At 51.9% G+C, this 26,321-nt stretch overlaps 2 protein-coding genes across 7 annotated transcripts in view; one reads left to right on the top strand and one right to left on the bottom strand.

Annotated features, from left to right (window-relative positions):
• TRAP1 (TNF receptor associated protein 1) overlaps positions 1-11,973 on the top strand; it is a 54,836-nt gene extending 42,863 nt beyond the window's left edge. The window contains exons 12-18 of the mRNA XM_068525251.1: positions 2,917-3,064; positions 5,622-5,807; positions 6,277-6,415; positions 6,816-6,901; positions 8,237-8,382; positions 11,424-11,496; positions 11,703-11,973. Of these exons, the coding sequence (XP_068381352.1) occupies positions 2,917-3,064; positions 5,622-5,807; positions 6,277-6,415; positions 6,816-6,901; positions 8,237-8,382; positions 11,424-11,496; positions 11,703-11,804 (880 nt within the window). The 3' untranslated portion in view covers positions 11,805-11,973. The remainder of the gene's footprint in view (positions 1-2,916; positions 3,065-5,621; positions 5,808-6,276; positions 6,416-6,815; positions 6,902-8,236; positions 8,383-11,423; positions 11,497-11,702) is intronic.
• DNASE1 (deoxyribonuclease 1) overlaps positions 11,937-26,321 on the bottom strand; it is a 28,720-nt gene continuing 14,335 nt past the window's right edge. The window contains exons 2-13 of one of the 6 annotated variants that reach the window (XM_068525253.1): positions 24,785-24,949; positions 24,508-24,544; positions 22,152-22,304; positions 15,279-15,365; positions 14,672-14,819; positions 14,213-14,301; positions 13,946-14,029; positions 13,532-13,647; positions 13,221-13,333; positions 12,979-13,133; positions 12,507-12,607; positions 11,937-12,282 (exon numbers count right to left, since the gene is read on the bottom strand). In XM_068525253.1, coding sequence (XP_068381354.1) covers positions 12,224-12,282; positions 12,507-12,607; positions 12,979-13,133; positions 13,221-13,333; positions 13,532-13,647; positions 13,946-14,029; positions 14,213-14,301; positions 14,672-14,818 — 864 coding nt within the window. In that variant the 5' untranslated portion in view covers position 14,819; positions 15,279-15,365; positions 22,152-22,304; positions 24,508-24,544; positions 24,785-24,949 and the 3' untranslated portion in view covers positions 11,937-12,223. Of the gene's footprint in view, positions 12,283-12,506; positions 12,608-12,978; positions 13,134-13,220; positions 13,334-13,531; positions 13,648-13,945; positions 14,030-14,212; positions 14,302-14,671; positions 14,820-15,278; positions 15,366-15,453; positions 20,123-22,151; positions 22,305-24,507; positions 24,950-26,321 lie in introns of those variants that run through there. The other 5 variants (XM_068525252.1, XM_068525256.1, XM_068525254.1 and 2 more) reach the window with 5 other exon arrangements.

The following is a 26,321-nucleotide window of genomic DNA, read 5'->3' as shown; positions in this document are numbered from 1 at the left end:
AGGGCTGGGCACCGAACTCTCTTTTGGAGACATTGCTCTTGGAATCCTCGTGAGCTGGGGTGGCCGAATTTCTGCTCCCCCATCCTGATCATAGCAGCAGCTGCTATTTACTGAGCATTTATTCTCACCCAGACTGTACCGAGCTCTTCCTGTGCAGCCTGTGTCATCCTTGCAGGTGGGAGCCACTAGGTCTCCATGTCATAGTTGTGGAAACTGAGTTACAGGGAGGTCACACCTGCCAGTGAGTGAACCTGTATTTGAACCCATGTTTTCTGACCTCAGGCGTGTGCTCTGCCCCCAGCAGCTGGGACTGGGCTGACCCCAGACGCTGGCAGGATGCGAGGCTGCAGGCGGGGGTGTGTCCGGCCACTTGGTCACTGCTGGTGGTTTTCCAGGGCTAGGTTGTCAGTCTGAGCACTCATATTGACCAGCAGAGTCAGACTTAAATGAAATTTTTTAAAGAAACTTAAAGAAAAAGTAGAAACTTGATGCAAAGTACATTTTTCCCCTGAACCCTGGGAGAGTAAGTTGTCCACTCTATGCCCATCGTCCCCAGGTATCTCAGGGTGTGTTTCCAGAGAACGAGGAGAGTCTCCTCCCAGCCAGCACAGCCGTCAGTTGGAGTTGACGTGGTGCAGCTGCCACGTCTCATCCTCAGACCAATCCACGTTGCACACTTGTGCCCGTCACGTCCTCTAGAGTAGGAGGGTCCAGTCCAGAGTCACACAAGCCTTTAGTTGTCATGTTTCTCCAGTCTCCTGGAGGTTGGCCGAATTCCACAGTCTTTCCCCGACTTTCAAGACCTGGATGCTTCTGAAGATTTCAGGCCAGTGATTCTGTAGAATGGCCCTCTGCACAGATTGTGTGATGCTCCCTCATGCTTAGGTGCGGGAGTAGCACAGAGTGATGCATCCTGTCAGGTGGGGCACGACTTTGAGTTGTCCCTTTACTGGTGATGTTCATGTTGACACTTGATTAAGGGGGTGTCTGCCAGCCTGCTCATGTGAAGTTACTCTTTTTCCCTCTGTAATTAGTAATGATGTTATGTAATGGGGTGGTATTTGACAGCTATGTGTTCATTTCTTACAATATGCATGTGCTTTTCTTAATATCTGTATAACTGATTTGCATGACTTGATTTCCTGTTTTATTCAAGGGCTATAATCTGTTACTGTCACTGTTTATTTTGATGCCCAAACTGTCCCTGATTCAGCAGGAACCTACTCAGGCTGACTCCTTTGCCCTTTGACCTATTCCCATTGTGCTTTGAGCGCTTCTGTATTGAGTTCACCCAATACCAACCAGCACTGCCGTGGTCTTGGCCTCTGCTTCCCTTGACAGTGAGGAATCTGCCTCTGATTTTCCCTAATGTGTTTACCTCCGACCAGTCCCCTCCATGTTACCCATCTGCCATCGCTGCTGCCCCCCTGCCCCGCCAGCTCCCTGCTCCTTCACCTGCTTGGGCCCTGATGCCACACGGTGGGCTAAGGGGGTGTCTGCCAGCCGTTCTGCCAGCCGCTCGCTGTCCCCAGTCTGGATGTCCTCTTCTGAGGTCCTTGGGCTCTGACACTCCACACCAGGCTCCTCCAACCCTCACCCTGCATGGACACCCTCTTCGTTTCATCCTAGCTGCTGTGGCTGCCCCACCACAGATGCAGGTGCTGCCCTTTGGCTGAAGGACTGAGTTATTCAGGATGGAAGTGGAAGAGGATAAGCTTAAATGAATGTTAAACATTATTGTTCCCCTACCCTGGATTATTAAGGAAACAAATGGTAATTTCACCTTTTTAAAGGAAAGGCAGAATATTAAGGAAATAAAAAAAAAATACTCCCTAATACCACTAATAGTGTTGCTCACGATTTTATGCCATTATGTAGTGCTCTTGTAAACACCCTGATACACAAGATCCCAATTTTGTAAAATTGTAGTGCACATATAGTATATCCAGTATAAACCCAAGTTAAAGTGTACGCATTGTTTATACAGCATTGATCCTAATTATGAAAAATATAATGCACAGCAAGTAGTATGTATAGTCTTTGCATACTTATATATGTACCCTGTAATTTATCCATATTGGGATTTTTCTGGTTTTTCTTTCAACCCAGGCACTTTCTCATGTTATTAAGGATCATATCATTAGAGGATGTTGATCTTTAATGGCCGTGTATCTTTCCATCATTCATTTCAACCTGTTCCCTGCTGTTGAACACTGAGCTTGTTCATAATTGTTTTCTTTTTTCTTTTCTGTAATTAAACTTGCTTCAGAGCTTATTTATTTATTTATATATTTTTGGCTGTGCGCGGGCTTTTTCTAGTTGTGGCGAGTGGGGCTACTCTTAGTTGCGGTGCGTGGGCTTCTCATTGCGGTGGCTTCTCTTGTTTCAGAGCCCGGGCTCTGGGCACGGGGGCTTCAGTAGTTGTGGCATGTGGGCTCAGTAGTTGTGGCTTGCGGGCTCTAGAGCGTAGGCTCTGTAGTTGTGGCGCACGGGCTTAGTTGCTCCACGGCATGTGGGATCTTCCCGGACCAGGGCTCGGACCTGTGTCCCCTGCATTGGCAGGCGGATTCTTAACCGCTGCACCACCAGCAAAGTCCCATAATTGTTTTCTATTTTATGTGCTACAGTGAAATTTCTGGTCCATAAATCTTGGTGACTCATGAAGGTGTAATCTCAGAACCATAGTTTGTCACTCTCCACAAGGTTGGGGGGTGTGTGTGTGTCAGCTAGCATCCCTGACTCTAGGGGGCGCGTGTCTCCTTAACTGGTGTTGGCCAAGGGTAACTTTCTGGTATGTTGTCTTCACTTCTCTGATTATTAGTGGGATTGAACATTTTTTCATATCCTTCTGGCTGTTTGTATTTCATGAAAGTTGCTCTTTTGTGATATTTGTGATAAATGCTTTTCTGTTCATAGGAAACTCCAGGGCGTTCTACAGCAGAGGCTAATAAAATTCTTCATTGACCAGAGTAAAAAAGATGCTGAGAAATATGCCAAGTTTTTTGAAGATTACAGCTTGTTCATGAGGGAGGGCATCGTGACCACGGCTGAGCAGGAGGTCAAGGTAGAGTCTGGGTTTCTGGGCCTTTCTCTGGGCTGCCTTGGGCTGTGGAGGAAGCTGCTGGAGATCAGAAACCTGAGCTTCCCAGGACGTGATAATGGCATAGCCAGGCACCCCAGTCACCGCTCCCAGGGGTCAGGAAGTGCAGCTTTTGGCCTCTGGACTCCGTGGGTGGTCCCAGCAGGCCCGGCATGCACTTGAGCACGTGCCCAGCTCCTCCAGTGCCCTCAGTGGAGGGGAGCGGGCATTTAGTGTCTCTTCCCCCAAGGGCCTGGGGGGCTTGGGGAGGTCACAGAAGTCAGGACAGGAGAGGTGCCTGGTTCACGGGGTGGGGAGGGCAGGTGAGGTGTGTGTAGTCAGGGCAGTTCATCATGTGATCGGTAGAAATCCATCAACACTGTGCCACTGGGGCCAGGAGTCAGTTAATTGTGCAATTACTTAAAAATGATGAGATTGTTCCATAAACATTTATTGGCCTTTTTTTCTTTTTTTTAAAGTATTAACCTTTTTTTTTTTTTTTTTTAAATTTTATTTATTTATTTATTTATTCATGGCTGTGCTGGGTCTCTGTTTCCATGCGAGGGCTTCCTCCAGTCGCGGCAAGCGGGGGCCACTCTTCATTGCGGTGCGCGGGCCTCTCACCATCGCGGCCTCTCTTGTTGCGGAGCACAGGCTCCAGACGCGCAGGCTCAGCAACTGTGGCTCACGGGCCCAGCCGCTCCGCGGCATGTGGGATCCTCCCAGACCAGGGCTCGAACCCGTGTCCCCTACATTGGCAGGCAGAGTCTCAACCACTGCGCCACCAGGGAAGCCCTATTGGCCATTTTTAAGTTGTGATACAGTTCCCATACAATAAAATTCACTCTCTTAAAGGGAACAGTTCATTTAGTACCTTCACAGGTTGTATGTCCACCACCACCTGGTTCTGGAACATTTCCATCATCCCCAAAGACACCTGTCCCCATTAGTCACTCCTAGCACCAGGGTTTCGTCTTTTGCTCCAGAACAGCAGCAGGGAAGGAGGGTGAGCAACCCTCTGGGGTCCCAGGGTTCGTTCTGCAGGCCGTGAGGGAGGGTGGGATGGGGGCTGGGCACTGCGGCTACCAGCCTGCTCCCCCCAGGCCCTCATCACCCCGGGCCCTCCTAACCCCGGTTGTTGGCATGAGGACTCCAGCAGCTCCAAGTGCTGCCTGCTCAGACTCCACTCATTCCTCTCTGTGTTTGTAGGTAGCGGAACACAGGTGGTGCCAGAGGCTTTTCTAAGTGCTTTCTAAACACTGACCGACTCAGGTTTTTTTTTGTTGTTGTTAATTAATTAATTAATTAATTAAATTTTTGGCTGAGTTGGGTCTTCATTGCTGCATGCGGGCTTTTCTCTAGTTGTGGCAAGTGGGAGCTACTCTTCGTTGTGGTGCACGGGCTTCTCGTTGTGGTGGCTTCTCTTGTTGCAGAGCACGGGCTCTAGGCACATGGGCTTCAGTAGTTGTGGCACGCAGGCTCGAGAGAGCAGGCTCAGTAGTTGTGGTGCACGGGCTTAGTTGCTCCGCGGCATGTGGGATCTTCCCAGACCAGGGCTCGAACCCGTGTCCCCTGCATTGGCAGGCGGATTCTTAACCACTGCGCCACCAGGGAAGCCCATGACTCAGTTTGTTAATGAGGATCAGTAACATGCACAAGAGCATGAGCTTAGCCTATGAACCTAGAGCCTGGCTCGCTGGGTGGGCTCCCAGATCCGTGGTTTTGCCTGTTCATCCCCCTTTCATCCCCACCACATCACTCTCTCATCTGGACCTCCCCTCTGGGCACCGTGGGTTGTTGGAGATGAGTCGGTGGCATAGACGAGGCAGTTTACTGTCAGGTCACGTCCAGGCTGGTGCATCAGGGAGCTGGGCCCCAGCCTGTTGCTGCTTCTGTCCTTACAGGCGACTCCCTCATGGAGTCAAGATGCCACCAGCAGTCACACACACATCTCAGCCGACAGAACCAGATGGACAAGCCCCGCCTTTCAGGGCCTGTTCTCCAAGTCACACACCCCACTTTGGCTTGTACCCCCTGGGCCAGGACTCGTCCCCTGGCTGTGAGGAGGGCTGGGAAGTGTGGATTTCGCACCTGTGTCCGCTGCTTGGCGAGAGACAGGGTCTGTGACTCAAGATAGAGGGAGGATGCTGGGTCCAGAGTGGGCTCTGCCATGGACAGGGCCTAGCCACTCCTGGGACCATTTGTGCAGCTCACCTGGACAGGCCTTCTCAGCAAGGCCCTGGGCCACCTGTGGTGGAACGTGCTCTCCGAGGTCCCCTGAACTTCTGACATGGGGCCCAATGGACAGCACTGGAGTCCCCCAGAGCTCCCCAGGGCCCGAGCCAGCCCAGGGCGCCGTCCCTGGGCCAGGCTCCCAAAGGAGCCCTCTTTGGCTGCAGGACACGGTCACCAGGAGGGTGTGAGGCCAGCCAGAGCCTTTCCTCCCTTAGCTGAAGGCTCCCAAAGTCTGTGCCCCGCTGTCAGGAGGCTTTCAGAGCCAGGACCTGGAATGAGCAGTGACCTGGCCTCTGTCCGTCTACAGGAGGATATCGCAAAACTGCTGCGGTACGAGTCGTCAGCACTGCCTGCTGGGCAGCTGACCAGCCTCCCAGACTACGCCAGCCGCATGCAGGCCGGCACCCGCAGCATCTACTACCTGTGCGCCCCCAACCGGCACCTGGCGGAGCACTCGCCCTACTATGAGGCCATGAAGTGGAAAAACACAGAGGTGGGTGAGCCGAGGGGCAGGCTTGGCCCCGACCGGGCCTCCCTGCACTTGTCCTTCCCTTGGGGCCAGGTCAGAGGGCGAGGGGGTCTGAGCGCTGAAGGAGGGTCCCCATGCTTACTGAGAAATGGCTGAATATGCCCACGATTCGGGAGAGCCGAGCAGTGAGAGTCAGCATCCAGGGTCACAGAGCCGGGCCCAAGCCTGCCTTCTAGTTTGGGTCTTTCTAGGAGGTGACACAGGGATTTCTCTATAAATAGCATCACTGCTTCTAAGATATAGCCAGAGCATCCCTGAGAGCCATCTGTAAACCACTGCGTCCACAAGGCCCAGGAACCCCAGCACCCCCTGCATGGCCCTCAGATGCTGGGCCCAGCCCGCAGCCCCAGCCCCTGCTCCTGCTCCGTGTCCCTCTCCTGTCACGGGCAGAGGGTTCCCCGGGCCTGATGGAAGCCATTTTGGGTCCTCACAGGTTCTCTTCTGCTACGAGCAGTTTGATGAGCTGACCTTGCTCCACCTTCGTGAGTTTGACAAGAAGAAGCTGATGTCTGTGGAAACGGACATCGTTGTCGACCACTACAAGGAGGAGAAGTTTGAGGACAGCTCCCCAGGTTGGCTTGCTTCCCTTCTCTCTGGGCACAGGTGTGGATGGTGGCCTGGGGTGCAGGTGAGGCCAGGCAGGCCCGGGGAGCTGGCACTGTTTGCTACATGGCCTCTTCCGTTCTGCAACAGTGGGTCTATATGGGGTTTTCTTTTCAGCTTGCCTTCCTAAGATTGATAAAGCTTAAGAGAATCAGACATTTTAAAGCCCTAACAAAATTATACGGGCCTCAGGCAATCAAAAGTATCCTTTCTGGGGTCCAAATTTATCTGCTTAATTTTAGATGAAGAGTGTTTTGGTAGCTTCTGTCGTGCCAGTGGCTGGCGGGGTGGAGGGAGCCTGCCGATGGGAGCCTGTGGGGAGGGAGTTGTGGAGACGGCCTCCGAGCTCACCCTTCTGCTCTCCTGTAGCTGGCGACCGTCTGTCAGAGAAGGAGACAGAGGACCTGATGGCCTGGATGAGAAACGCACTAGGGTCCCGTGTCACCAATGTGAAGGTGAGGCCTCCCAAAGACGGGCCACCACCCAGCCACCATGGCCCTTGGTGACTGCACAGCTGGCCAGCCTGCCGGCTCTAGTTGCTGCCGCTCCTGCATGTGTGTGCTCATGAGCACGTAGCCACATGTGCCCGAGGAGTTGCTGAGGCGGGGCGGGCAAGCTTGGCTTTGCCTCCACTTTGTAGAGCAGTTGGAACCAAGAAAGTGGAAGGTGAGCAGCTGAGGGCCTGGTGGGCAGGCAGAAGCAGAGAAGAGATGTCCCCACTTGGCCTCCCCAGGGCCATCCTCGTCCAGGCCTAGAGGAGCTGCAGTGGCTGAGGACACAAGGGCGTACAGTCCAGCTTGGGTCCTCAGTGGGGGTTCTGGGTAGGCTTTAGTGAGCTAGGAACTCACTGATCCAGCTCTGAGCTGCAGGAGAAAAAACACAGTCACCAGGGAACAGGTGTCACTGGTTGAGGGACATGTTCAGGAGTGGCCCCAAAGGGACAGGCAGGTGTGCAGGGTAGGGAAGGCCGAGAGCAGAGGAGGGCAGACCTGGGGGCTCCACGGGAGGTAGCAGTGGGTCTCTGAGGGAGGCGAGGGCTTCCTGGCAGGGAGCAAGGCGTGTGGCTGGGGTTTCTTTGTGTAACACACATATCGTGTCCGTGCTTTACAGCGGTGACTCATTTAAGGTGGCCTAGGAGGTAGGTAGAATTCTTGTCCGTATCCTATGAAGGAAACAGGCAGAGCGCTTCCGCAGGTCAGGAAGTCGTGGAGCTGGATCCTTACTGTGCTGCTGGGAAGGGGGCGGCCATGGGCCCAGCAGGCCCAGGAGAGTCTCTGGCGTAAGTCAGGAGGCCTGAAGCCTGTGGGGCTTGGTGAGAAAAGGTGTATTTGATGAAATAAAGGCCAGAGGGAGCCACAGGGAGGGGGTGGGTGAGAGCACCGTCTGCAGGAAAGATGGACACAAGATTGAGGAAGAGAGGCTGGGCCAGTGGAAATGGGGTGGCCAGTCCTGGCGGGTCTTAAGACAGTCGCTGTAGGACTTGGCAGTGGACCCTGTGAAGCAGAGAAGTGCAGATAACACCAGGCAAGATGGACCTTGGATGGTAACTGATGGGTTAGAAATTGGTAGCTTTGGGGTGTAGAAGAGGAGGGAGTTCCCAAGCAGGGTACGATTCAGGCTCCCTCTCTCGTTAGCAGGTGATTGGGAGGGAGGGAGGGAGGGAGGGAGGAGCACTGCTGGTTGAGGGTACGTCCCTGGAGACCTGCGTTCTCCTGTCTTGTCATTTGGGGAAGCTTTATACCTGGTCAAGACCCTGCCAGGGCCCCCGTCACCCCCGGCCTTGCTTGCAGGTGACTCTTCGGCTGGACACCCACCCTGCTATGATCACGGTGCTGGAGATGGGGGCCGCCCGGCACTTCCTGCGCATGCAGCAGCTGGCCAAGACCCAGGAGGAGCGTGCTCAGCTGCTGCAGCCCACGCTGGAGATCAACCCCAGGTGAGGCTGCCGGCTCCAGGCCTCTTGGGCCCAGGGCCCTCGATGCCCAGGGCATGGGCATGCTCATTTCTGACCCGCCAGGTAATCTTTTAAAATTGTATGTGAGTGGGTGTTCTTTTATTTATAACACATAGAAAGTGCATAAAGCTTTTGGACAGTTTGATAAATGTTTATAAACACCCGTGTAATTGAACTGTGTTAAACTATACCCACGTGACGTTTAAAAAAAACTGAAACTTGCCGGCGCCCAGATGGTCCTATTTTCCTCCCACTTGAATTCTGTCCCGCTCTCCAGGGAGAACCATAGTCCTGACTTCTGCGTCAGTCACTTCCTTGCTGTGCTTTATGGTTTTTCGGCTACTTGTGCATCATTACACACAAGCTCAGTTCTGCCTGTTTCTGAACTTCACGTGAATGGACCCCTGTGCAAGGGTTCCCTTTGAAGCCTTACTTTCTTCCCTCGGCGTGTGATCAGATGCATTCATCTGTGGGGGTGACTACAGTTTGTTCTTGTTCACAGCTGAATCACAGGGTATGAGCCTACTCAGCACAACTATTTATTCTATTTTGATAGACATTTGGGTAGTTTCCATTTGGAGGCTGTTGGGAACACATTGCTCTGAACATTCTTGTCCCCCGTCTGGTGCTGCGCATGTGTTTCTCCAGGATGTGTGCCCAGGCGTGAGAGCACCTTATCCTCAGCTGGGCTGAGTAAGGCCCACTGCTTCCAGAGGGCAGAGCATGGGAACCCAGGTCCCTGCAAGTTAGAAGGCTACTGTTCTTTTTTCCGTTGGGCTTTTAAAAAAAAATTGATTGGTAGTTCTTTATATATACTTTTATCAGTTGCAAATATCTTTTCTCACTCTGTCTTTTCACCTGTCTAAAGGTGTCTTTTGAAGAGAAGTTCTTAATTTTAATGTAATCAAATGTATATACATTTGTTAGAGATTTCTTAAGACCCCAAAAAGCATCTATTCCAGATATGAGTTTCTTCTCCTGCATGTCCTTCTAAAAGCTTTATAGTTCTGGCCTTTCATGTTGGTTGAGCCCATCTCTAACTGGCCTGTCTGGGATTGGGGGCTAAGGGGGGTTCTAGTTTCATCTTATTCCATGCGAACACCGTGTTGCCCACACCGTTAACTGTGCTGCCTTCTCAGATGAGTATCTCTTGGAAACTTATGTTTTCTTTAGAGTTCTTGTACATTTTTTATAGTTATTTGATGTGTCTTTTTTATTGGATATTTTGAAATTTCATTTTCTAACTGTTGTATATGGAGACAGTTTCTTTTTTGGAAATTGACTTTGTATACAGCAGTAATTTTTTACATGAAGTTACATAAACAAGTTACCAAAAACGCTAGAAAAGTCCATAGTCTCACCCCCACCACAGTCACTGTACCCTATTTGGTATATTTTCTTTTGGACTTTCGTCTTATTGTGGGTTTTGTTTTTTTTATATAGTACATGTCTAATTTTATTATTCATCACCTATAAATATTTTTCCATGTTGCTTTAGAACCATTAATTTACTTAAAACTACTGGCGAGTAGGGGGAAGTGCCTTTTCTAGTTTCTGAGCCAAATTACTAGGTGAAAGATCTGAATTGGCTCATGGCTGGCCACAAAGAGCGTCGGACGCCTCTCAAAGGAGCTGTCCTGGTTGGCAGGTTGGCATAATGGGTGCAGGCCTGTGTAATGGGCTCACAGTTCCCAGCTGTGAGTCCCCAACAGAGATGGACACTGACTGGACACCCCCTTGCCTTAACTAGTTCTGACACAAAAGCAGTTTTGTAAGATAGCTGTGCAGAGTGCTTGTTTCTGTTGCCAAAAGACTCTTATTTTACAAATTTGCTTTAAAATTTGTTAATATGTTCATATGGTTGAGAATTCTAAAGAACTAAGGGAGTTCACGGTGAAACCCCCCCCCCCCCAATCCCCAGTTTCCTCACGTATCTTCAGAGACGCTGTGCGGGGCCTCCTCTGGTACACTTGCTGTGCAGTGTGCTCACCTTGCTTTGTAAAGTGTTTGCTACTCTGAACAGCGCTGTGAGGGGAGGGAATCATCTCGTCTCAGACGGGGACCAAAGACACTCCTGCTGTCCTCTGAACCTTTCCCCAGTGCCTTCAGTTTTATCAAGCTTATCAATTTTTGACATTCTCTTAAAATTATACCTTATAATTTTGATGTATGTTTCCCATTGTATTTTTTCCTGTGCAGAAAATATTTCAGTTTTTTTGTAGTCAGAGTTATTCTTTTCTTTCTGACTTCTGGGTTTGTATTTTGTTTAAAAAGGCTTTCCCCTTCTGAGATTATAAAATACTTCTTCCCTGTTTTCTTCTAGTATTATACTTTTTTGCTTTTGATTTTTACATTTAATCTTTGATCCCTCTGGAAATTATTTTGGTCCAAGGAATCACGTAGGAATCCAACTTGTTTCCTGGGTGCGGCCCAGTTATCCTGTCTTTATGAGGTACTAACGAAATTCCTATATGAATTGGGCCATTTATACATTGTCCACTTTGTTGCACTGAGCTGTTACTTTTCATTTTCCAGAACTGTTTAATTACTGGAGCTTTATGTTTTAACTGGGACTTCCTCCTCTAACTGTTCTTCCATGTTTACTTTTCTTTATAAATTTTATACTAGATGTTTTAGATATGAGTCTTTTAATGTAAAGGAATCCTATTAAACGTGGATTAATTTAAGGACAGTTTCACTTCTATTTATGGTCCACTTATCCAAGAACTAACATATGTCTTCTCATATATTAAACTCATCTTTCTTTACCTTAGTAGTGTTTCATTTATATCAATTTAATATCAAAACTTTTGCTGGGTTTTCTGGGTATATAATCTATAATTGATCATTTTAAAATTTTTTATGTGCTTTGTTTTTTATACTGGACCTTTCTATTACCCTTTTTTGCATGTCCTGATAACCCCAACATTTCAGAAAAGTCACTGGAACACAAAGTTAGAGGCTGTCAGGCTGTGTGCACCCCCAGCCCTGAGCTAATAATTTCTGGTGGTTTCTGTGTTCAGGCACACACTCATCAAGAAGCTCAGTCAGCTGAGAGATAGCGAGCCTGACCTGGCCCAGCTGCTGGTGGATCAGGTGAGTCTGCTGGAGAAATGCGAAGAGTAAACTGAGGCATGGGGCTGTCAGCTTCAGGAGGCTGCCTCTTCCTTTGAGGTTTCCTCTAAAAAACTCTGTTTTAAACAGAACAGTGCTCTTCCTTACTTCTCTCTTTGAGGTCCCTGGGTTGGGACCAGGCCTCGCTCACCCACCCACTAACAACGAGGCGCTGCCTTGCCTTTCAGATCTACGAGAATGCCATGATCACAGCGGGGCTCGTCGACGACCCCCGACCCATGGTCAGCCGCCTGAACCACCTGCTCATCAAGGCCCTGGACCGACACTGACAGCTGTGAAAGCCCCAGGTCCTCCTGCAGTGTTAGGGCTGCAGGAGAGGGGACAGACGGAACCGTGGGACAAGGCAGCCTGAGACCAGTCATGGTGGGGGGGCAGGGAATGGGGACGATGAGAACACCTGCTTTTGAGATGAGATTTACTTAAAAGGTATTTCTTAGACTTTTTGTCCAGACTGAGAAGGTGGGGTGCTCTGGTGACACAACCTCCAAGCTTACAATGGAAGTGGGTACAGTGAGGAAAAGTCTACCTTCCGTCCCCTTCCTCTAATTCCAGCTGCCACGGTGGTGGGGAGGGGCAGGGGCACTCAGGACCAGGCACTGGTTTCCTAAACTCCATCCCCAGCCTTTGGCTGTGTCGTCTCAGTTCTTGGCAACAGGCTGCAGAGCGGAGGTCGCCGGCCAGGCCTCACTCACGTCAGGCTCTCTTCAGTGTCACCTCCACCGGGTAATGGTCGCTGATGGCTAGGGCCTGTGGGGAGACAGGCAGCCATGAGCACAGGGACGCCCAGACATCTAGTACTCTGCACTCATGCTCCTGAGGCCAGTCGGGATTTGGGCCTGGGAAAAGGAGACCAAGAGGCGCCCAGGGCCACAGACAAGTGGCTCTTTCAAGTCAATGAAAAAAGCAGTGGGTCCAGGCCTATGTTCCTGTGTCCCACGCCCCTATTAGAGCTACGTGACCAGGACACTTACTTACAGTCTGGTCACTCAGTCCATATGCAGCTTGGAAGTCAAAGGGAGCGGCTGAGTTGGGAACCACAGCACCTTGGAGCAGAGGTCCTGCAACCACGATCCTGCAGCATCAGACACAAGAGAAGGTCCCCTTCAGCCCACTGTCTAGCTCTGTGCACTTAACTTACACCTCGGATCCCAGCATGTACCCCCAGCTCCTCACTCACTGTCACCCCAACACACTGAGCTGAGCAACCTAGGCCCCAAACTGCACACCACTGACCAACCCACATACCTGCCAGTGTAGTGTTATCCCTAAATGTGCTTCACCCCCAAATTAAGAAACGCCGCTCCTTTCATTCCATTTCCTAAGTGGACTGAGTGAAGCTCAGGAGGGTGTGTGTCACAGGGCTTGGGAACCATTTCTGAAGCTGGTCATGGAGGCTCCCTCATCCCTGCCTGCGGGCTCAGTGTGGGCCTGGGCCCTGCTCACCTGTCATAGGCACAGTGCGTGGATGTAACGGTGGTGTCGGCAGTGTCAGGAATCAGCCACTGGAAGTGGGGGCTCTTGTGCAGGCGGATGGATGACCATTGCGAGGGGATCACGTAGCTGCAGCCAGCGTTGAAATCACCCATCAACATGATGTTCTACCAGGAGACACACACTGGTTAGCCCAGGGCAGAATGGGGGCCCCAGAGCCCAATGCTGGGGATTGGGGGGGGTGGTTGCCTCACCTCCAAGTCCCACTTCTGCCAGACATCCAGGTAGACATCATAGAGAGAGTCGATCTCAGCCACCGCATCCGATGGGGCCGCATGCAGGGGAACAATGGCAAACTCCTTGATCTCTGTGGAAACAGTCACACTGAGCTGGTGTGGGCTGGGCTCAGCCATGAGTCGGGCTGGGGTGGAGGACACCTGAGCCAGTCCCTGAGGGTGGACGTTTTCCTAAGTAACTCCAATGTAAGACCAAAGCACAAAGGGTGTGGGCTGCAGCACGAGACAGCTTTCCAGGTGTCTTGGGAAGGGCTGGGCGGGGCACTCACGTGTGAAGGGGGAGGAGAACTTGACCACAGCTGGCTCTCGGCTGAAGCTGTCATTCCCACAGGGCTCACAGCCATCATCGTACTGGTAGCTGTCCAGCACGGAAACCTGGTCGGGTCTGCAGAAGGCCGGGCCAGAGGGCAGTTAGCCTTGGGCCAGGGCACCACCTTGTCTTGGTAAAGTCACTTTCTGCCATGTCCAGGTGGGCAGGGGGCCCGGCCTTAGCACCGCACAGACCCACTGGCCTGGAGCTCCTGCCATGTTCCCCTGCCTCTGCACAGGCTGTGAGGCCAGCTCAGGGCCCTGCTCTGTGGCCCCAGTTCTCGCCCCCACACCCGGAGGGGAGGGGCTCACAGGCTCTCTAGAGCACACCCCAGCCTCCAGTCGGCACCCTCTGAGGAGGTGACCCAATCTACCTGAACAGGAACAGGTAGCGCTCCTTATAGCTGTTGCGTCCCAGCGGCTCACTGACCACATAGTGATAGGTGTTTGGGTCATCCCTGGATTGAGGAAACAAATGTCCCGGTCGGTGGGAGTCGGGGGGGAGGGGGGGAGTCCCCGGGGACCCTCCTGCCACCTATACATCTATAGCAGGGCTCCTGCCCACGTCCCTATCTCTGGGGCCTTGCTGAAGTGGCATACCCTCTCCCATCCACGCCTCCTGGGACCCCACTGTCACCCACTGGTTGAGTTTGTCCAGCAGCCTCCCTACGGCCGTCAGGTGGTTGTCTCTGACCTCCTGGACGAGGGCGATATCATAGCGACTCAGGATCTGGGGACAAGGCCACAGTACTGCTAAGCAGGGCAGGCTGGGTGGAGACTGAGGCATCCGAGCCTGCCTGCTGTGAGTCACAGGGCCGACCTGCTCCTCCCAGACACCTTCGTGTCACGGCTTGGCCTGGGACTTGCCTGGGACGTGCCAGACGTCCCACCACCTCCAGCCGTGCACGGCACAGCAGTGACAAGGACCTGTCCCCTTGACAGGTGGGCTGAGACCAGAGGCTTTCAATCCCCTCCCCCGATCACCACCACTGCCGATCACCCTCAGGACTGACCACTGGCCCAGGGTTCCCAGGGCCTGTTAGAGGGCCCTCCCCTTACCCCACCCTGAGTCCCCTGGGGACAGGCCAGCCTGGATTTACCTGCACAATGTAGTTGGAGAGGGTAGCATTGGACATCTTGGTCTCCCCAAAAGTCCGGATGTTGAAGGCTGCTATTCTCAGGGACGGGGCCTGCTGCAGCAGGCCAGCCAGGGCGAACAGCACCCCCATCAGCCTGGCACCCCTCATTCTGAAGCAGGAGAAATGTTCACATGTGGGCCTGAGGGTGGCAGACTCAGCACCCTGGCCTCCCTGAGTCCAGCTGGGCAGAGCTGGTAGAGCCCAAGGCTGAGTAAACCCTGTCTTTTGTGGGCTATGCCGAGCAGGCCAGGGTGAGCCTCTGAGCCCTCTCACCAGCGTGCAGAGCCAGACACCAAGCGCCAAGTAACAGGCACTGGATCTTCTCACTCCTCACCTGTCAGCAGATGAGCCCCTGTGAGGGTCGCCAGCCTAGGAAGCCCCTGCCTCTGTGGGTGGGGCACCAGCTCACCGCCCTCCCCGCTCCAGCCGCCCTCCCCTCCGGGATTGGCCAGGGCTCTTCCCAGGGTGGCCACGGTCACCAAGAGGGACTCCACGGGGCTTCTGGGCCTGGTACCCACTTTCCACAGGCCACGGGTCACACAGCCCTTGGGGCACCAGGCACACTCACCTGAAACTTGACTTTCACAAAGACAACAGGAATTCTGCCAAGAATCAAGAATTGATATTCTTCGGTACCAATTTTCTCCTTTCGCGGCTTTAACAAAAAATCCACAAAGTGTTAAGAAACACAACTGTGAGCTGCTGCAGCTCCAAATCCTCACAACAGGAAATGTTCGTCCCACCTGGGGTTTTAAAGGTTTAGGCAGCTGTGACCTTTCCCAGGGTATCACCTGGAGGACAAAGAACAATAGCGCTGCCTGTGTGGCTTTCCCAGCAGGTGGGTAGCTGGCATGTGTTTATTTCAAGAGGTACAGGTCCTTGCTGCTGTAAAGAGCACCTGATACTTGCACTTGGTTTTAAAAAGTCAAAAAAAAAAAAAAAAAAAAAACCCAAAGGCTCTGTGTCCTTTGCCCAAGTTGCTCTCCCAGGGGTGGGGAGCAGATGCACTGGCTACTCCTGGCTGCAGGACTTGAGGTGACCTTGGAGCCAGCAGCCAAAGCCAGACATTCCATGTTGCAAATGGAGCCCATGGTGGCTGCTCTCCCAGGACCCCATCTCTCACCAACTCCAACCCCTGCTTCCTAATCCTTCAGTTGTGAGGGCTGCAAGCACCCTGGCCAGGAGTCGGGGCTCTCAACAGGGCGCACATGAGATGCAGCATCAGGGGCTGCAGGGCTGTGGGCACCGGGCACCAAGGAGGGACAGGGGCCGCAGGGTCCACCTCACTTGCCAGCAAGGCAGCAGGAAGCCTTCTTGTGGAGAGCCTGTGCATTTCACGCGCAGGTGACAGGAGTGGCCGGCTCTTAAGGACACTGTCAGGCAGCAGCTGAGGGTCTGTGCCAGGCCTTGGGTCCAGTCATTTCATTTGGAATCCTTGGCTTTCCCATTTGTATTCATTACCTGTGGCTGCTGTAACAAGTCAGCACAAACTTGGTGGCTTAAAATTACAGAAACTTATTCTCTAATAATCTTAGAGCCCAGAGTCCAAAATCCATTTCACTGAGCTGAAACAAGGTGTGGCAGGGCTGCACACACTCTGGAGGAACTGGGGGAGACCCTTCCTGCCTCTTCAGCTTCTGGAGGCTCCTGGTGTTCCTTGGCTTATGGCTGCATCACTTCAGTCTCTGCCTCCATCATTACATTGCCTTCTCTTCTGTGTCGATTCTCCCCCCTCAAAGATACAGGTTATTGAGTTTAGGGTCCTCCCAGATAATCCAGGACTGTCTCCCCATCTTGAGATCCTTTTTTGCCGTGTGAAATTCATAGTTTGCAGGGATTAAGACATGGATATATTTTGGGGGGTATTATTCAGCCCATCACCCCATCCATGGGGGCTCTGCCCCATTTTGGGGTTGGGGGTTGTGGTCTCCAAGGACAGCCCTGCAACTGGGAAGGCTGGGTCCCTCTCTGGAAAGGAAGGGTCTTGCAGTATTAAGGGGAGTGTAGGGCTACAGGGGACTGGGGGTCAGGGAGCAGGAGGGGCCCGAGGGGAGCAGTCAGCAGGAGCCAAGGTCAAAATCAAAGTGCCATGGATGTGGTCAGCTGGTCATGAAGTAGGACACAGAGGGATTAAAAGCAACTCAGAAAGTAAACCAACTTCAACAAGACCAGAACCCCCTGAAGTAATGAGAACATGCTGACGGACAGCTCCAGCAGTCAGTAGGAATGCCAGTCAGCTCGTGTGTACTCTGATAAGGCATCTACAACGTGGGGCCACGTGGCCTGGCCCTCAAGCTGCCAGAAGCCCCACTGCAGCCTTTTGCAAAGGTTTGATTGCTGACTCTCCTGTTTAAAATACCCGAGGCTTCAAGTGTGTCAAAATCCAGACCCCAACCACCAGGCAAGACCATCAATGTATTCAGTATAGGTGCCTTGACACTTTTCTTCCATAGGTATCTTTCCTGGACACACAGTTGCCAGACCTTTTGAGGGGAGCATGAGAGCAAACCAGTAGGCGGCAAAGCCATGGCTCACACAGAAGACACCCAGACCCCCCAGTTTTCAGCATGTGGGACACAGGCACCTGTCTGTTGGCACCCCTGTCCCCCTCTCAACCAAATGCTGCCCCTTCTCTGGGAGGTGCCCTCCCTCCCCAACCTGTCAGAAGAAAGGTCCCAACGGTGGCCTCACTTGCACGAAGTGCCAAGCTCTGCTGCCATATTGGTTGCTCGAAGTCGGGCCCACAAGAGAGGCAGGCAGCACAGCTGGGAAGAGCCTGGCCCAGGAGTCAGGGATTTGGGGCCTAGACCAGGCTCACCCACCGCACCTTCAACCACTTTGAACCTCAATGTCTTCATCTATAAAATGGGGATAAAACTGTCACTGCTTTCCTCTTAGGTTTGTCTTAAGGATCAACAGACATAACATTATTCTACAGAAGAATCATTTCACATCTTAAAAATTCATCTTATCCCTAAGACCAGTAACCTTCTCAGCTGTTATATTTCCATCACCCTTTTAACTTTCCCTCATGGACGTCTTCTCCATTTGTATCAGTCAGCTGTTGCTGTGTAACAAGCGACCCCAGAATTCAATACGTATGGCAGTATGCATTTTTTTTCTCATGCTCACAGGTCTGTAGGTTAGCTGGGAGGGCTCTGCTCCCTGGGCCTCCCTCTGTGGGGGGAGGCACTAAGCTGAAGGGGCTTCAGCTAGCCAGGGTATGCTCTTCTAACATGGTGGAAGGTGGAAACTTCCAGAGAGGTGAACAGAAATACATGATGCCTCCAGAAGCCTAGGCTCAAAATTTGCATGTTGCTACTTCTGCCCACATTCTTTTGGTCTTAGCAAGTGACAGGGCCAAACCCAACACCAATGGCAGGGTCAGGGGTACACTCCTCCTGTGCCCAGCTCCACAGCAGAGACAGAATGGGTGCCAGGGAAGGGAGGAAGCCCAGTGCTGCTGGCATTTTTCAATGTCACATCAGCAGGGAAATGGGTGCAGACAGCAGACCGCTTTCTCTGATCAGGGTGAGCTATTTTTACATCAACCCTGAGAGTCTGCCACCCTCTTTAGTTAAACTAAACCTGTTCAGATACAGGAAGGGGAAATGACGCATCACACTGAAGTAATTAAGTTGGAGTCAGGTCTTGAGTTCTGAGGCGTTTTAAATCAAAGGATAGGGCTTCCCTGGTGGCGCAGTGGTTAAGAATCCGCCTGCCAATGCAGGGGACACGGGTTTGAGCCCTGGTTCAGGAAGATTCCACGTGCCGCAGAGCAACTAAGCCCGTGCGCCACAACTACTGAGCCTGTGCTCTAGAGCCTGTGAGCCACAACTACTGAAGCCCGCCCGCCTAGAGCCCATGCTCCGCAACAAGAGAAGCCACCGCAACGAGAAGTCCACACACCGCAACAGAGTAGCCCCTGCTAGCTGCAACTAGAGAAAGCCCGTGCACAGCAACAAAGACCCAACTCAGCCATAAATAAATAAATAAATTTATAAAAAGTAAATAAATAAAATCAAAGGATAAAGAAAAAAATCCTCTTAAGCACCGAAGCTGGGAACACAATAGCTTCAAAGGGACATTTGCCATGTGCAGGCTGTTGGGCTGTGAGGGCAACAGTGAGTGCCACAAGACCCAGTGAGCCATCCCAAAGAATTGGTGGGGGTGGGGGGTGACTTGCACACCAACATGTGGCCCAGGAGAGAGGACGTCCACAGACCCAGAGGGAAAAGGAAAGGGCACAGAGCTGCAGTTTCTAAACAATGCACTGAAGAACCCCCAGCCCACAGTGAACGTGCAGGCACAGCAGGATGCCTTTTACTTTTGAGGAAAACGGTGATACTAATAAACACCTCTGAACACTTCATGGTTTCAACATCATATCTTGCTACACTCCTTTCCTCTATTTCATGTCTGCAAAGCTAGGTTTCTGGCAGTTATTGAAAAAGCAATTACTGTGTAAGAATCAATGTGGAAAAAGCAACAAGGGTGGCAGTGTCCAATCTGATTCCAAGATTCAAGAAGAGCCGACAGGCACACGTTCCACCCATAATTACAGTTACTTAAAAATTAAGTGAAAAAAATTTTAAGTTTACGTTATTTTCCAAATATCTACTGTAAGTTGCTAGGATGTCAATACTTAACTTGTTTGGACTTATGTATTTAAAAATGGAACTATTAGGTACTTCTTTTGGCCTATGAGTCCCTTAAAATAATTACTGAACCTTAACTAGAGGTGCTCTGAACTGCGAGTTTGGGAACCTCTAGATCTGACATACACAGTGGGTATGCCCCCCTCCCACTATGGCCCTGCCTCCACCCAGATGCTCAGATACCTGAGGCTCATTTGGGTCCCTGCTTTCCCTCAGCCCCACCCCAAATGCATCCTGAGTCTACAGTCCCCTCTGGTTCTGCAGCTGTGATACCTGTCCTTCGCTGAACACAAGCAAATCCACCCATTGGTCTCCCTGCTCCCAGAAACTCTCCCCACAATCCAAGTATCCACACAGCACGCAGCACATCTTGCAAATGTGCAATCAGATCACCTTTTTCTCCTGCTTAAAATCTGTCATCGGGGGACTTCCCTGGTGGTCCAGTGGCTAAGACTCCATGCTCCCAATGCAAGGGGCCTGGGTTCAATCCCTGGTCAGGGAGCTAGATCCCACATGCCGCAACTAAAGACCCCACATGCCGCAACGAAGTTCCTGTGTGCCGCAGCTAAGACCCAATGCAGCCAAACAAATAAATAAATAATTTTTTTTAAAAATCTGTCATCGGTTTCTCATTGTCCTTATGAGGAAAGCCGGGGCCTACCAGGACTTGTGCGATGCCAGCTCAGGGCGCCGCTTTGCACGCAGAGCTACCCACCCTGTCATTCCAGTTCAGCTCACCATCACCTCTTCAGGGAGGTTGCCCTCTTCCCAACCCAACCCTGCCACCAGCGTGGTCCCAATGTCATCTTTTCCATGACCCTTATCACTTGTTTTCCTTGTTTTAGTGTTTGCTCTTACTTGCTTACACCAGTTGAAGGCGGCCTCTGGACTAGAAGACAATCTGCACAGGAGCAGGGACCTTGTCTATCTCATCCATGCAACTGACCAGGCCTAAAACAATGCCTGGAAGGTAGAAGGCTCTGTGCTCACCTGTTCCTCACCTCCTGCCCCGCAACCTCCCATGTGAGAGAACATCCCTTCCTCATGGACCCTCCAGAGAGAACCCAGCATGGCTTCCTCTCCTGAAGCACAGGAGACACCGCAGGGCGTCCAAGTGGCTTCTGGGCACTTGTCCTGAGCTGACCAGAAGCTCCCAGGAGCCAGTGGCTGTTGTGTCCTCCCTCACCCAGATTTGACCTGGATTCCTCCTCTCCCCTCAAAAGGGGTGTTTGCTGACCCCAAGACAGAGCATTTTAGAGGACAAAGGGGCTTCCATCTTTTACTTGAGATAAAAGGCTGATGTCTTTGCTGTGACATTGCTCTAATCCACGTTAGACCGCCTGTGCAGGTCAGCAGTCATCTCTCAGCTCAGCCACTGGCCTTGGCCCATGACCCCACCTTAGCTCACCATCCCCCTTGAATTTATTTCTGTTCATTATAAGGAAATCATTAACCCAGGATGGAAAATTTCTCAGAACATGCGTGTGAACTGCTACAATCCACAACAGTTTCAAGGTCAAGCTCAGCACAGCCCCCGACCCTGCTCCCTCACCCCCAGCTACACCAGTGCCCATCATGTCAGTGGAACAGGGAGCACTCGGGTTCCATGGTCCACGAGCCTGAGTAGCAATGTGCACACCCCTTGCAAATCACAGACAAGCCTTCCTTGGTTCCCCGTCCCACCAAAGGCATTTTCTAAGGTGTATGTTGGAGAGATTAGCATACCTTTAGCCTGAGCCCATGAGCACAAACAAGCTCATGTCCCTTTTGCCTAAGACCCTTAAAGATTTCACTAGAGTCATGGAGGTCCAATGACTAGACTCCCAATGTGCTGGTAATGTTTCCAACAAGGCTGCAATGGAGAGCGATCCCCAAATTCCCAAGCCCCCTCAGTCTCTCCCAAGCACAAAGAGTCTCCTCAGCAGGCCCCCCCGCCACTGCCCAACGGGTCTACGGAAGGGCTCAGAGGGCCCAGGACAAGGAAGCTCACAGGATAGTGCGAGCTGGTCACGGTGGGGTTTGCAGAGATATTTTCTATTGATCTATCTTGCAGTTCACTAGTCCTTTCTTCAGCTGTCTCTCGTCTACTTTTAAATCCACCTACTGAATTTTAAATTTCAGTTATTGCACTTTGAATTTTCATTTAATCTTTTATGAATTCTAATTCTCTGTGAAACTCTCCATCTTACCTATTTCAATATGTTAGTTATTTTAAAGTCCACGTCTGCTAACTCCAATATCTTACTTCCTGTGGGTCTGTCACTCTTCCCCCCCACTCCCCCCATCCTGTTTCTCAGTGTGCCTAGTAACTTGACAGAGTGTCAGGCACTGTGTGTGACAGAATGGTTGAGGATCAGGATGGTGTCTCCCTCCAGGGTGGGCAGCAGAGGGGAAGGCCACCTCAAGCCACTCCAGGGCTCAGCTAACACTAAAGTCATTACACAGTCCTTGTAAAGTCCAATCTACCTGTGGTCCCCAAAGGTCCAAGCTGAGAGCCTGGTATTTCTTAGGGCCATTCCTCCTTGGCAGGCTCTGAACTCTTCCCTAGCATCATGAAACTGCCAAAAAGCCAGCTCTGCTTTTTTAGCCACTTTCTGCTTCTCTGGCCTCCTTCCTCTCAGGGATCTTGGCCCTCAGGTCCCACTGCCTCAGCAGGCCCAAACCCCCAGCTCAGTCTCCCCAGTCCCGCAAAATTACGCCGAGCTCCTCTGGCTTCTCTGCCTCTGAGCAGCTGCCCCTGCCCAGCCCCAAAGGGAGAAGCCAGTGCAGGAAATAGGACTCACCTCTTCAAGCTCCCCTCTGAGCTGCGGGTGCCAGGGTAGTGCTCCAGTCCTACAAGCAGATGCCTTCTGAATTATGGCCAGTTCCTTGAGTCCTCATCAGGCATTGGTCTGCCATAAGCCGCTCCATTGCCAGAAGCAGTCTGTTTTCATTACCTGGAATGAGTCACTGAAGTAGAGAGCTGGAGAGGATATGGTTGATAACTAGGCAAGCTGGTCCGACTAGCAGGCCGCGTGGACATCTCTGAGCTATAAATGTCCTGTGCAGAGGTGTGCCACCCAATAAGAGGCGGCCAGAAGGGAAACAGACCATCCCTTCCTGCCCGACCAAGAGTCTCTGGGACTGAAGATCTCCATATCCTGTCTGAAACCCACAGCATTTGTTCTTATCAGCCCACTCCTAAAAGTGAAGATGGCGTAGTGTCAGGACATAGCAATTCTATATTCCATAAACTTGTTCTACAGCTCCTCAGAGAATGGAGCATCTGTCCTCAGCTCAGGTTTACTACCTCACTCCTAGAGAAGAAGACTTGGGGCCTGCAGACTGCCAGCTCCAGGCCTGTTTCCTTTCTGGGGACTCTGCACCCTTAGCCAGATGGGCAATGCTGGTTTCTGAGAACTGGAAGTACCTGCTGTGCTTCCTGCCCAGGACCAGCCACGGGGCTTATCTATAGACACTATAGTTTATTTCACATTGACAGTTTCAACAATGTTTCCCAAAGGGGATCCTGCCTCAGGACCTTTGCACTGTTCTACCTGAGCACTCTGCCTCCAGATGGCTACATGGTTTGTCCCTCCCTTGACTTGAGCCTCTGCCCAGATGTCACCCTACCATAGCATCCTACTTAGTAGCAGGTTTTGTCCCACTGTTCTATCTCCTTTACCCTGCTTATTTTTTCTTGCCCACCAATCACATCTAACATACAATGTATGCTCAGTCTCATCCCACTGGACATAAGTCCCACAAGAGCTGGGGCTTATGTAGCAGCACCTAAACAAGGCCTGACAGGTGCTCACCAACTACTTGCTGAATGAAAAGATGAATGTCAGGCAGGGACTTTGACAGAACAATGTCTTTAGATGCTCCAACCTCTTCAGCTGCTCTGGTTGTGCCCATTTAAGTGTGAGCATCTCACACAAGAGGAGCCCGACTTGGTCCTCCCTGATGACTAAGTAAAGGAACAGGCTTCTGCCACTGGCCCAGGCTCCTCAGCCTCCACATCCCAAATCCTGGTGGGATGGAGACACGTAACCAAGAGTGATAAGGGAGCACCAAAGTTACAGCTCCTAACAGGAGGGGAGCAGAGGGGAAGGAGGCTTCCCGTGGGGTAAGTGGCCGTCAGAACGATACTCAGGTAAAGCGCAGCCAGATAGCAGAGAGCTCAGAACAACTCCGTCCTGTCATGGAAGTCCCAGGCAAAGGCTGAGGATTGACCCTAGAGAGGAGGTGGTGCGGGCCCATCTCCATGGAGAGGAGGAGGCTGCCCACGCCTGAGCCGGAGCCCAGCAGGACTCTCACGAGGATCTATGGCCCCAGGGGCCGATGCCTGTGTATGGTACAGCCCCACGATGCAGTAGCCACCACAGCTCTCACCACAGACCCTCAGACCTGAGTCCCAAGTGCAGTGTGTCTTTCCAACTCTGCCTACTCCTTCCTGGATGAGCAGCTAGGTAAGGCTGGTACCATGTCTTCCCTACCTCCCCTGGTCACCATGCCTACTAATCATCAGCCTCTGCTCACCCTCCATTCTCTAAGCATCTCCGGACCTCAGAGTATAGGACATTGAGCAATGTGGCCCCACCAGTGAGGAGAAGACCACGGTCCCTGAGCTCCCCTGGGTACTTCTCCCTGCCCCCACTACCACGGGAAGCTGTGAGCTGTAATGTTCCTATAACTCAGCTTCTCTTGGGGGTGGGGACACGTGCAGTGAGAGCCTGTGGGGGGCTCAGTCATGTGAGGAGAAAGGCTCCCACTGAACCATTCTCCCCCCGCGCCTCAGCTTCCCCCTACCCAGCCTCCAGGGCAGTCACCTCATCGGGCCTGCTGTGAGGGAAGGGTGCTGCACTTGTCCTGCCCAGGCCCCCCACCAGTGTGAGGGCTCCCCAAAGGGCCTGCCAAATGTGGGCAGACATAGGGCCCTGCCCCCACTTCTCTACCCAAAGGTCCAGACACTGCCCCAGTGAGGGGGCCTGAGGCATGTAGATTCCTGGCTACTAGAAGAGAATGTGCCCCCAGGAGAACAGGAAAGGCAGCCGCAGAGACCTCTGACTGCTCAGGAATCGTAGGGCTCAGGGCTCTGGGGAATGGCACTGGATCTCACCCCACTTCTATACCAGCTTAGAAAACATGTCCACTTACCTGTGAGGCTGGCTTTCCAGACTCTCTTCCCCAGGGCCTGCATAAAAGCATAGCCGCCAGTCAAGGGACAGGGCCTCAGGCAGGAGCAGCGATGACCTCAGGATGCCAGGAATGAGCCCAGTCCAGCGCACTCCCACCTGGTCCTCTGGCCAAGGCCAGAGGGGCCTGAGGCGGGTGCCTTGTCAGTCTGGCTCCCCATCGTCCAAAGACTGCTGAAGTCGTAGCAGGCCATAGAGGAGGCCTACGCAAACGCATTGGTGATCGGCTGTTTCCTCACCTGGGCTCCTGTGAGGAGGCACTGATCTTCGCAGGTGCCTCAGCCCACAAATGACACAGTGCGGAAAGCAGGTAAAATGCAAATTTGCTGGGGAGCCAACACCAGACTGCCACCATGTCACTCCCTCACAGCCTGTGCCATCTTGCTGCTCCCATTCACACGTGACTGGTTTAAAAAGAAGAAAAAAGGGAGCGTTAATAATGTCAGTCAACTTAGCTACAGGGTACCAACTTGTCCTGAAATTTCATCAGGCTGTTGCATTTGTTTGTGTGTTTATTCACTCATTCAAGATGGAGTAACAGGGGCCCTAAACAACAAGAAAGCTGGACAAGAGATGATGTGATGGTTTTCAGTCACTGGATAAGTACAGGACAGTGATCCCAGGGAGAAGGGACACCAACACACTGAGCCCTATGATTTTTGTGTGTTTGTGGTGGGGCAGGGAGGGGGGGTGGTGTTGCACCATGTGGCTTGTGGGATCTTAGTTCCCCAACCAGGATTGAACCCGGGCCCACAGCAATGAAAGCACCGAGTCCTAACCACTGGACCGCCAGGGAACTCTGGGCCCTATGACTGACCAGCCATAGCTGAGGCAGTTTCTAGGCTACAGTGCAGGGAAAGGAAACTCAGACCTGGCTGTCTCCTGAGTGGACGAGACACTGAGGAGGTCAGGGAGGTCCAGGTGGCTAGAATGTGTACAGCAAAATGTTGGGGAGCAGGGGGCCGTACAGAAAGCGGAGCTCCAGGATCCAAAGAGGATTCCCTCGTGTCTTCAGCTAAGGACAAGTCTGTACCTGTGTAAGAAAAACTATGTGAGGAGGCTGGGGCAAGAACCCCTGGAAAGGAGCAGACAGAACAATCCCCAGAGCTCACACAGGAAGGGAATAAACTGTGTTCCCACAAGCCACCATGGAAAGACTTCCTCATTCACAGGGTATTGGGTAGAATCCTCAGAAGGGCATCACCCTTAGTAATGAGGCTAAATTAGCTGTAGACCAAAGGCAGCTCTGGACCACCCTAACACAGCTCGGGAGCAATCCTCTAAAGGATCAACTGATGCCAAGGAACTTAACTGGGTGCCAGACCAAGATTAATACTATTTGAAGGAATACAACAAAACCCAGCAACCAACAACATAAATTTACAATGTCTAGTAGCCAATAAGGAAATTGCCAGGTCTACTGATCAGGGTACAGCCAGGGGACAGATACCACATGGTATTTTAAACAAGGGAAATTTAGTATAAAGAATTATTAACTATTTATAGGGAATTAACTAAAAGGAACCAAAAGGGAACTCTATAGAATACCTTAGGGTGAAGGGAGGTATACAAGAGAATGACTCAGAGCTGCGAGATCACAGCTCACTGGATGGTGAAGTTTACTGGGCTGTCCCAGGCCAAGGCTGGGGGCTGAAAGCCACCTGAGAGGGTGCCAACAGAATTAGCTGGGAAGCTGTCTGCAGAGAGTGCTGGGAAGCCACCAGGGTGGAGGTGCTGATGAACTCACTAGAGAGCTGCCAGGAGTCCAGCTGGGGT

This window comes from Eschrichtius robustus, chromosome 16 (assembly GCF_028021215.1).
Source record: "Eschrichtius robustus isolate mEscRob2 chromosome 16, mEscRob2.pri, whole genome shotgun sequence".
NCBI lineage: Eukaryota > Metazoa > Chordata > Mammalia > Artiodactyla > Eschrichtiidae > Eschrichtius > Eschrichtius robustus.
Note: the sequence above shows the minus strand (reverse complement) of the source record. Positions and strands in the feature narration are given on the sequence as shown.